Source organism: Callorhinus ursinus, unplaced genomic scaffold (assembly GCF_003265705.2).
Source record: "Callorhinus ursinus isolate GAN/ISIS: 27379988/994484 unplaced genomic scaffold, GSC_fseal_2.0 scaffold41, whole genome shotgun sequence".
Taxonomy (NCBI): domain Eukaryota; kingdom Metazoa; phylum Chordata; class Mammalia; order Carnivora; family Otariidae; genus Callorhinus; species Callorhinus ursinus.
Window position 1 is genome coordinate 1 of NW_027397103.1, and position 10969 is coordinate 10969.

Genomic DNA, 10969 nt, shown 5'->3' on the forward strand with positions numbered 1-10969 from the left:
GTCAGAGGGGGAGACGAGCCATGAGAGATGATGGACTCTGAAAAACAAACTGAGGGTTCTAGAGGGGAGGGGGTGGGGGGATGGGTTAGCCTGGTGATGGGTATTAAAGAGGGCAAGTTCTGCATAGAGCACTGGGTGTTATGGACAAACAATGAATCATGGAACACTATATTAAAAACTAATGATGTAATGTATGGTGATTAACATACCAATAAAAAAATTTTAAAAAACCTACTAGGATGGAGGTGCCTGGGTGACTCAGTCATTTGAGCGTTGGACTCTTCATTTCAGCTTGGTTCCTGATATCAGGGTTGTGGGATCAAGCCCCATGTTGGGTGTAGGGATTACTTAAATCAATAAAACTTAAAAAAAGAAATATATATAATGGAATATTACCCAGCCACACAAAGGAATGAAACTTTGAAACATGTGATCCTATGAATGGACCTTGAAAACATTATTTGGTGGAATGAGCCAGACACAGAAGGACACATATTAGATGATTTATTTACATGAGGTATCCAGAAGAGTTAAGTTCATAGGGAGAGAAAGTAGAATAGAGTGCCTGGGGGAGGGTAGACGGGAGAGTTATTGTCTGATGGGTAGAACGTTTTAGTGGAAGATGATGAATAAGTTTTGGATATGGATAACAGTAATTGTAATTATACAACAGTATTAATGTATTTAATGCCACTGAATTGTACATTTATGAATGGTAAAAATGATAAATATTATGTTATGTATATTTAACCACAATATTAATTAGTTGATTGGTTAATTGGCAACTCCCAAAATTTTGTCATTTTTGCTTTTGTTGATGCTTTTACAGGAAAAAACTATAACTAGAAATGTACTCCCTGAAATGTAGGGTCTTGGATATCACAGATAAATACTACAATCTGTGATCATGCAAGTATTCATTACACAAGCATTTATTGCTCACCTACTGTGTGCAAAGCACACACCATATCAGGAACTTGGGGAAGAAGGGTACAAAAACAAATGAGTTTCAGACTGTGCTCTGAAGGTAGAATGGTCAGATTTAGCAAATAAAAACACAGGATTGCCCAGTTAACATTTGAATTTCAGTAAACAACAAATATTATATCCCATGCAATGTTAGGAGTGTCCTCTTATTAAATGTTATTTCTTGTTTCTGTGAAATTAAAATTAAACGAATGTCCTGCACCCCTGATGGAAGAAATTTATAGTCCAGTTAGAGAAATAAGATATTCACAAGTCACCAGAGAACAAAGTACAATGAGCTGAGCATCAGCAGGTCAAGGGTGGGTTGCCTGGGTGGCTCAGTCAGTAAGGGTCTGCCTTCAGCTCAGGGCATGATCCCAGGGTCCTGGGATTGAGTCCGGCATCGGGCTCCTTGCTCAGTGGGGAGTCTGCCTCTTTCTCTCCCTCTGCCTGCCACTCTCCCTGCTTGTGTTTTCTCTCTCTCTCTCTCTCTGCCAAATAGATAAATAAAATCTTTTTTAAAAAGTCAAGGGCTGTGAGAATTTGGAGGTAGAAATTGTTAGATTTAATTGTAAGTGGTCTGCTATTTTAGTACTGTACGAATATATGTGAAGTTGCTAAGTGGAGAAAACAGGCTATTTTCAATACTTTTATCGTTTTTCTTCCTCCCCTCCAGCCTTTTTGCTTACTCCACATTATTGCTCTACAACCACCCGCCAGACATTTGAGAAAACGTTCCTGTTTTCAGGACTGTTCCAGGCACCAGGGGCAGATTGGTGATTGTCCTGCCTTCATGGGGTTCACAGGCATCAATGCGGAAAGGTCAAAGGACAGAATCACTTGCGATAGCAATGACAATGATAGGAGAAGGGTGGCTGAGTGTGGAGGCTGTGTCGGGGGCTCCGGAAAGGGCATGCTGAAGAATGGACACTTGGGCGGAGGCCTCAGTGGTGTATAGCTGCCTGCCAGGCACATGCCCCAGGGAAAAGCATTGCAGGCAAAGGGAACAGTAAAAATCCTGAAGCAGAGACCAAAATGAGGCCAAAGTGCCTGGGGCGTAATTATGCACGGTACATTCTCATTAAATATTTGTTTATTCTCCTTTTTCTCCCCCTAATCCTTTTACTGAAAAGTGTATATGTTTCAATCGAAATGGTTAAATGATAAGTAGCCAAAGAAAGAACGTATAGCTAGGCATTGCAGTAAGCCACAAACTATTAGGTAGACTACAATGATTTTTAGGGTACTTTATAAGCCCACTTTTCTAAGGCATATTTTCCAGACTAATAACAGATTAATCCAAAATAACAGAATACTTCCTGAATAATCTCAATCACTTATAATGTATCATGTCATTTACATGCATTATCTCATTCAACCATCTACCAATGCAGAAGCAAATGCTCTTATTATCATCCCCATTTTATTTTTTTAAAAGATTTTATTTATTCATGAGAGACAGAGAGAGAGAGAGAGATCGAGAAGGAGAAGCAGAGGGAGAAGCAGGCTCCCCGCTGAGCAGGGAGCCCGATGCGGGACTCGATCCCAGGACCCTGGGATCATGACCTGAGCCAAAGGCAGACGTTTAACCATCTGAGCCACCCATGCACCCTATCATCCCCATTTTATAGATGCAGACACTGAGACCCAGAGAGTTGATCTAGTGGGCAGCAAGACTGAGATTGGAGGCCTTGTCACTATGCTGTACTACTTCTTTCTTTTTTTAAAGATTTTATTTATTTATTTGAGAGAGAGAGATAGCACAAGCCAGGGAGAGGGAGAAGCAGGCTCTTCGCCAAGCAGAGAGCCCAACACTGGGGCTTGATCCCAGAACCCCGGGATCATGACCTGAGCTGAAGGCTGATGCTTAACTGACTGAGCCACCCAGGCACCCCGGCTTCTTCCTACTTTTGAAGGCAGCAGGAACCCACGGATATTAGGATGCGCTGACTGACCCACCATGAAAAATGAGTCAGGTCCCTGATCTTGGCTAAAGAGAAGTTTTCTCCTTCCTTCTTTGTTGCATGCCCTCCATTCCAGCAATTCCCAGGCAGATCTCTACAAAAGAACTTTGCCAGCCTAACGGCAATATTCCTTGCAGATGCCTAAACTCAGTATTACTATTGTTGATTATTATTGTATTGTATTACTATTGTTGATTATTATTATTGTTATTTCTTATGTCATCTATCCCAATTTTGAATTATGTAACTCTGTGTGATTGTTGAATATCTGTCTTTCTAACTAGCATGAAAGTTATATGAGATCAGGGGCCTGAGAGGCATCTATTATATATTTTTTTAAATAAATCAAGACAGTCCCCCTTGGGACTTCCTGTTAAGGTTTAAAAAAAAAATCAGATATTTGACCAGCAAAATTGCATTTATTTGGGATTAATAGAGATTGCAATTCAGGACCTGCAAGCTATGGCAAAACCATAGACAAGTTCAACAAACAAAGGAGAGGGACTTATTTTATGGCAAAGAAGGAGGAAGTTGGGAGAGGTTGTTTTGAAGGAAAGTCCATTGGAGAAAAGCAAGAATGAAGGGGTTGTCTGGGTTGCAGGGGTCGTCAATTTCTTGTAGGACATGGAATGTGCATCTTTTCCTGCTGGGCCCTGTAATTGATGATTCCTTCCTGTTGAGGATTCTTCGTTGGCTCTGTAGTTGACAGTCCTTCCTATAGCTGACATTGAGTGCTGTGACTGTCCCTTCCAGCCTTCCCTTCTAGCATGTCAAGTCCACACTGACAAGGCTTCTCTTTATTTTCACAAGCTAGGACCATATCGAGAGTTGAGAGAATGCTTTTCCATCTCTTTGCCTCACACATACACTGTGAGGGAAACAGTGTTAACCCCACTATAAATTAGCCTTAAAAATGAGGTGTAGCCTTAAGCCAAACACTTAACTAAGCTCTGTTTGCTCATTTAGTCAGCAACCCTTCCCTGCACCTATTATGTTATCATTCTAGGCTCTGGGACAGAGCAGTGAGCAAGAACGAAAACGCTGCCTTGGAGGACCTTACATTCTAGGGAGGATAGCAGGTACTCAGAAAATAACCAAGTGTACATTAATTGTATAAGGTAAATGGGGATGAGTTAAGAGGGATGGGGGATGAAAGAGGGAACAAGGGTAGGGAGAGTCTATGTATTTCGAGCGAGTGGGAGGGTTGCAATTTTAGAAAAGGATGTGCAGGCAAGGGCTTTCTGAGAAGGTGGCTTTTGTCAAATGGCAATACAGTGTCTATTTCTTGGGCCTGTAGCGAAGATCTAATAAGAAAATACACGGATTAAAAAAAAAGAAAAGAAAATACACGGATTTATTAAAAAATCTTCGATAGGCCCAAAATCGGACCCAAAAGGCCTCTATGGAAAGAGGCCCGCCTGGTGCTCACAAAAAGGGGAACGTTGGTCACAGCGGAATGGTGATCGAGATGGACATTTGTCCCAGACGAACCGGTGATCCAGCTGAAAACTGGCCCGGGCGGAAACGTTGGCCTGGGAGGAATGTCAATCCCGAAGGAACCTCGCGCGACAGGGCAAACGCTGCCCGGGCGTATGGTTACCCTGGCAACGCCCACGCCGGAAGGCGTCACGAGGGCGGGGACGGAGGCGGGGCTTTTGGCGGAAGTGAGCTCTCCGCTGCTGCGGCAGGAAAAGATGTCGCGTCATCTGTGCTGGTGGCTGTGCTTCGGCCTGGGCAGCCTCCTGCCGCGGCAGGCGGAGGCCCCAAGCCCCGTGGAGCCGCCGGAGCGGAGCCGGCCGTACGCCGTGCTGCGTGGGCAGAACCTGGGTGAGCGGCCGCGGGCCGGCTGGCGGCGGGCAGACGGGACGTGGGAGAGGAGGGGACGTGGGGGGCTGGGGGTGCAGGTGCGGCCGGCCTGAGCCCGTCCCACTCCGCGCCAGGCCTGGTGCAAGATAGGCTCCGCTTGTGTCCTGCCTGCCGAATGAGCTGGGAGTCGGGCCCCGTCTTTGGCTTAGTGGGCCCGGGCTAGGCAACAAGGGTAGCTTAATGAGAGAGCTGAGAATTACAGCCCCGTTTTCCGGATGAAAATGAAACTCAGAGAGGTGAAGTTATTTGTCCACGTTTACACAGCTAGGATAGCGGTGGGAGCCAGTACTGGTACCCCACCCCCCACTCTGCTTTTCGAAAGTTCTCGTTATGCCCTTTCACTCTTAGGAAAAACCCAAATTAGTATCTGTTTTCGCTAACCTGAAGAAATCTGAAGAGGATTTTTCCTTTTTACGAAAAATGGCAAAAAGTGAAAAGAGCGCTCAGCAGGTTTTTTAGCAGTGCATGCCCCGAGCTGCGAGAGTGACACCACCAAACTCCGTCCCCGGAACTGCACTCCTCGTATTAGCATCATGCCCCTATAGCTTTGAAATGTGTCTGTGAGTATCTGCGTGTCCTCGATTTATTTTGTGTATCCCTTAGCTAAAATGTGTCTCAAGGTGTAGGAAAGATTAAGACGGGTTATTTTTGGGGTCTGGGAAGCTCAGAATTTTTTCCATGTAAATTAATGGCAACTTTTTTCGCTTTATGCTGTGTCTGCTTACTAAAGGTTTCATGGGCACAGGACTTTCCGAGAGCATAGGAAACCAGCACTGGAACCTAGGTTTTGTGGAGCTTGAAACATACCTTTTGGGAGGAGCTCTCAAAGACATATAAATACACGCATAGGTACATATGGTGTACATGGCTTTGGAAGGGGTCCGGGAGCTAAACGCTTGACAGGATTCACAGTAACTCCTCCTCTTCTGCCAAACCCCTTTCTTTCCACTATACCTCAGTGATGCATCTGTGTCTCTGTGCCGCGTAGTATCATTTTTGGATTCTCTTGTCTCTACATGAATTTCTGTATTGAATTTATGTATTGGCCTCTTATTGTGTACCTAGCACTCTGCTGAGTGGTTTCACGTGTTCTGCTGCTTAGTCCTTTGGAACAGAGTTTCTCCACCTGGGTACTATGACATGGTGGACCTGATGGTTCTTTGTGGGGGAGGTGAGGCACACTCTCCTGAGCACTGTAAGATGTTGGGTGGCATTCCCAGCCTTTACCCACTAGGTGCCAGTAGCACACCTGATTCCAGTCTGGATAATCAGAATCTCTCTGGACATTACCAGCTGTCCACTGGGGCAAAATCCCCCTGGTTGAGAACCATTACTGTACAATAATACTATTCAAAGAGAATAATACTATTCAAGCAGACCATTGGGGTCTCCAAACTATTTATCTGCAGAGAGGACTCCAGAAATGTAGTGTTTAGGAATTTAACAATTTGACCCTGTTGCAACATCCAAGCAAATAGAGACCGGTCCTAGGTGTGCCTGGACTGACATGCTTCGTAGGTAGAGGGAGCTGCTTACTAGTAAGCACATAGTAATGGCCTGGGACAGGCTACAAATTATAAAAACTAGTCCTTTACCACAGGACTAGTTTGGAAAACACTACCCTAAACAATCTTGTGCAGTGGGTATTTTTGTCTCCTTTCAGAGGAGGAAACAGAGAGATTGTGTAACTTATTTGAGAACACATAACCTGTCAGTGAAGAGGGGAGCCCAGACGGTCTGACCCCAGACCCTGGATTCTTGACCACTGTGCCATCTGTGTTGCCTGTTTTGGTCATCAGCTTTCATTTACCGTCTGCATGTTCTGTGTCCTCACTCTATTGAGTGCTTTTCATAGGCTACCATAATTAGGTTTCAGGAAACCCTCTTGAGGTGGGTTTCACTTGCCACATTTTATAGCTGTAGGAAACGAAGCTCAGCAGTGGGAAGTGACCAGTAAGGAAGGGCCTAAATAGTCTTAGGTTCTGCCTGAGCCTACCATTCAGGCAACTAGTAACTATGTGCAAAGTGCAGGAGAGGTAAAAAGATGAAGAATGGGAGAATTGATCAAGCCTCCAATGGATAGCTATCCAAATGGACATTATGTACCTAACAACCCATGATTTTAAACCTTTTCAAATGCCTTTTGAGATTCCATTCTCCACTTCCAGCCCCCTGCATTCCTGCTTTGGGAGTTGGGGGGGGGTTGTTTTGTCTTTGAGAGTCCTTTCAGAATGTCAAATGCAAGAAAATGGTTTAAATGGAGTAAGGCTACTTGAGGTCCAATTGCAGTGAGAACCTTAGAAATTCGTGGAATTCAAGACTTTGAAAATAAGAGCAAGTATTTAGGTAACAAGGCCTGTTTTGAGATAGGACATTTAGCTTATATGGGTAGTAGGTTGTCTTTGTCACCCACGTTCTTTCTTCCCCTTCCTCACCGAAGAAAGTGTTTCTATATGGGTTCCATGTGGGGGCATTTTGTAGGGGTCACAAATACACCCAGATTACTGATTTACATAAAACTGTGGTCAAATCTTGTTTTTTTTCCAGTAGCCACACTGGAGAACAGCCATGGTTAGGCTCCCACTGGAACCTGGGATGGGCCCACATCCTTACAAAGAAATGTACACTTGCTTGGTAAAGGTAACATTTGGAACTCTCCTAAGAGCTCTGAGGTAGTCACACAAATGGGAATGCCCTTCCCTTCAGTGGGTTGCTGGTTATGTTAAAGCCTCAGGTCTAGTCCTATACCAGAGCTCAACCTGAGCGATCAGTGGAGGCCCCATTTCTCACCTTAGCACCCTGGAGATTTTAGACGTGAAATTGACTCCAAAATGGAAGAGGTTTGTGAAGTTAGTTCATTGCTTGGCCTTTGTCTCTTCTAGAGATTGAAATGCTTTACTCTTTTCATCTCCAGTTATTATGAATGGCTTTAAAGACGTTGGGCTCCCTGCTTCTGTTCTTGTCCCCTACAATCGGATGGTTCTCCGTACAGCCAGACGGATCTGTTTTCCCAACTGAATCAGATCATGTCACTCTTTGCCTTTGGCCCTCCCTTTAAACCTACAGTAAACCCATGCTGCCTTCATGGGTACGAGGCCCTGCATGAACTGGCTGCAGCCTTGCTCTCTGGCTTCATTTCCTGCCTTGCTTCTTCCCCCCTCAGCCATGTTTGCCTCTCTCTCTCTGTTCATTGGTTTTCTTGGCTTGTCTGGCTCCGAGGGCTTGCTCTTGCTGACCCTCAGGGCCACAGTGCTCTCCCTGCAGATCTTCATGGGGCTGGCTTCCTCCATTCATCGCGGTCTCAGCTTGCGTGTCCCCTCCTCAGATGCTTTCTCTACTCCCCTACCTACTGTTTCCCCCAGGCCCCTGCCCCCATCACTGTCACATTTCTTCAAACCCCGTGAGATGCTCTTACGTGTTTACATTTCCTCCCCCGAAACATCCCAAGAGAGAATCTGTTGGCTGTTTCTCACACACCTGGCACAGTGCCTGGCACTGAGTGGTACTTGACAAATTATCGTCAAAGAATGGATGAATGACAGAACGTGGAGCTGCCGTTAGGAGGTAACCTGTTTTCCTTTTGCAGTGTTGATGGGAACCATTTTCAGCATCCTGCTGGTGACCATGATCCTTATGGCACTTTGTGTCTACAAGCCCATTCGGCGTCGGTGACAGCCAAGCGAACAAGTTCTTCCACGAGTATTGGGGAAAAGAATAAATTGTGTCGCACATGGGTCATTGGAGAAGTTGGAATCAGAACTTTGCCACTTGGAAATGACCTTCAGTCTGGGCAGTTGGTAAACTTGAAATGATTTAGAAAAAACATCTTGCAGTTATTTTTTCCTAATGCTGTAATGTAAATAACAGAGTCTGCTTCTTGGTGTTTCTTTGTATATCTGGCTGCACTTAACACTTGTTACAAGACCTGAAGCTCCAAGGTTCACTATAAAGATGGGAAAACAGTTAACTATGCGAGTGGTGGGAAAACCATACTGGAAGGGACTAATCCTGAATGTTTGAAAATATTCATAAGGGGAAGACTTAACATGTAGATGTTCTGTCCTTGAGAACCATTTGGCCACAGTGGGGTTAAGAATCACGCCTGTGTTTAGTTAGATTGCCTTGGCCTGGACTGCCTTGGTTGCAGAGCAGTGTCAGCTCCGGGGAACTTAGGCCATCACTCCTCATGCCACATTGGGCTCTGCACTCGCGTGCCCCCCCCCCCCCGAATTCAGGGTCACATCAGCTAGGCCTGTAACCAGGAACAGCCTGGGGCTGGAAGGCTCAGAGTTGGGCTGGAAATGTTACTGGTTGGCCCATCTGAAAAAGCGCTCCATCCTGCTGAGGCACATGGATCTCCCAGGGGCTGCACTCAAGCCTTTCCAGCCCCTGGCCTCAAACTTGTGTCAGCTTTTCAGATTTGGAATCTAAAAGAAACTCAGCAGGAGCCCTTTTTAGCCCTGGGTGGGCAGGTCCTCAACCCACAGAAGTGTGTGTTCCTGGTAGGAGGCTGAGTGGCAGCTGGATGTGTGTTTACACAGATTTCATCTCAACCTTGAAAATGCTATTTTGCACTGTTGAACTGGATTTTTTTTTCCTATTGAAAAGATACTTTTGTACTTACAAAGTGGTTATCGGTATTTATTTTAAAGGTGCTAGGCTTAATTTTGTTATTAAACTGAAATGCTTGTCTTGTATTCCAGTCACTGCACTGATGTGTTTTGTTGTTTTGTTTTTTTAACAACCCACACCGAATGTGAAATAATAATGTGGGATACTGTAACTGTTGGATTTAAGGATTTTGTGTGTAACCCTAACATTGAGCCTCTGAACTGTTCACCATTCTGTGCTTTTGAGCAAAGTGTCAATTAAAATTAAAGTAAAATCTTACATGCTGTTTGACTCCTAGTGATTATTTTCTAAGCATCTGAAATGCAGGTGTGTGTTTGCATCTGATCTACTCAGGGAAGCTCCATGAAGTTGCATTTTAAAATTTGTATGTGAAGTAAGACAGTTGCCCCAAGACAAGGTATTATTTCGGGAGACTGAGCCGTAAGTTCTCCTTCAGGCCAGGCCAGGGGTCTGAAGACCTGAATTTGTGTCCCTGCTTCTCCAGAGCCTCGGTTTTTTCCATCTGCAAAGTGGTGCTGTACACACCTTATCTTTCTTAATTATGATGAAGATCAAACACTGAAACCAGTACCGACAAGGGTGGGGTCACCACCTTGGGCCTGTCCCATAAACAGGGTTATTGATGGACTGCAGGGAGAAGCAGGTGGGATTCTGAGAGGCTGGCACTGACAGCTATGTCCCAGGAGGTTACATCCCCACCTCATCTGGAACACCATCTTTGGATACACTGCCTAAAAAATTCTTGGCATTTTAGGACTTTAGAGGAAAACAGTAAAACCTTGGTAGGCCCCTTAACCAACCTGATAAACTGCCCTTTGCTCAGTAATCACTAGGCAGCTTACAGGAGAATCATGTTCGTTTTCTGAAACAACCTTGCAATAGTTATCCATGTACAAATCCAAAACCCAGCCTACGTCTTCATTTCAACAATACCATCTGTTCAGCATGAAATTTCAAGCTAAAGTCGGACAGAGTAATCTTTGTAGAAAGAGGCTTAGTACAGAGATGAGTAAGGATACAAACAATTCTGGGAGACAGAACATATAACTCTACTGAAAACTTTTATGCACCAAGACTAACCACTAGTACTTTTCCAAGTGGCATTATTTCCTTTACCTGCATCTCTGGGAATATGGGGAGGGGAGGCAGCCTAAGCCTCCTGAATTGAACTGTGCTCAGAATACCTACTGTGTACCCAAATGAACATATTCACTTCATTTATACCAATCATAAAAATGGCTTATCTTAATCAACTTTAAAATTGAGATTAATAAATATGTAAGTGCTGCTTGGGATTTGGGGTCTCTGGAAGTCTTAACATTTTTTTCAGCTGGACCTCAATCTGAAATCCATACATTTCCAGATGTGGGCCTAGTTTGGACTTTGAACCCCATCACTTAACTGCACTGAGAATCGTCCCGTGAGGCGGCTGTCTTGCAGCTCGTGTTCCTTGAGGTCTTTGGCACTCAGCAGGAAACCGGTGGGTACAGTGAGTCTGTCTCTTTCTGGTCATTATGTGGAGCGGACTTCGCTTCCTTGAG

The 10969-nt window shown here is 44.7% G+C and overlaps 1 protein-coding gene across 1 annotated transcript; it reads left to right on the plus strand.

The window, feature by feature from the left end:
• Positions 1 to 4583: 4583 nt before the first annotated feature.
• Positions 4584 to 9686, plus strand: LOC112837197 (uncharacterized). The gene is made up of 2 exons (XM_073880957.1): positions 4584 to 4757; positions 8383 to 9686. Exons 1-2 carry the CDS (start codon positions 4625 to 4627, stop codon positions 8466 to 8468), a joined length of 219 nt encoding a protein of 72 aa, XP_073737058.1. The 5' UTR covers positions 4584 to 4624; the 3' UTR covers positions 8469 to 9686.
• Positions 9687 to 10969: the final 1283 nt, after the last annotated feature.

Coding starts and splice junctions, on each gene's coding strand:
- LOC112837197 (XM_073880957.1), top strand. CDS start 4,625: ATGTCGCGTCATCTGTGCTGGTGGCTGTGCTTCGGCCTGGGCAGCCTC. Junction 4,758..8,382: donor GCTGCGTGGGCAGAACCTGG/GTGAGCGGCCGC, acceptor TTCCTTTTGCAG/TGTTGATGGGAACCATTTTC.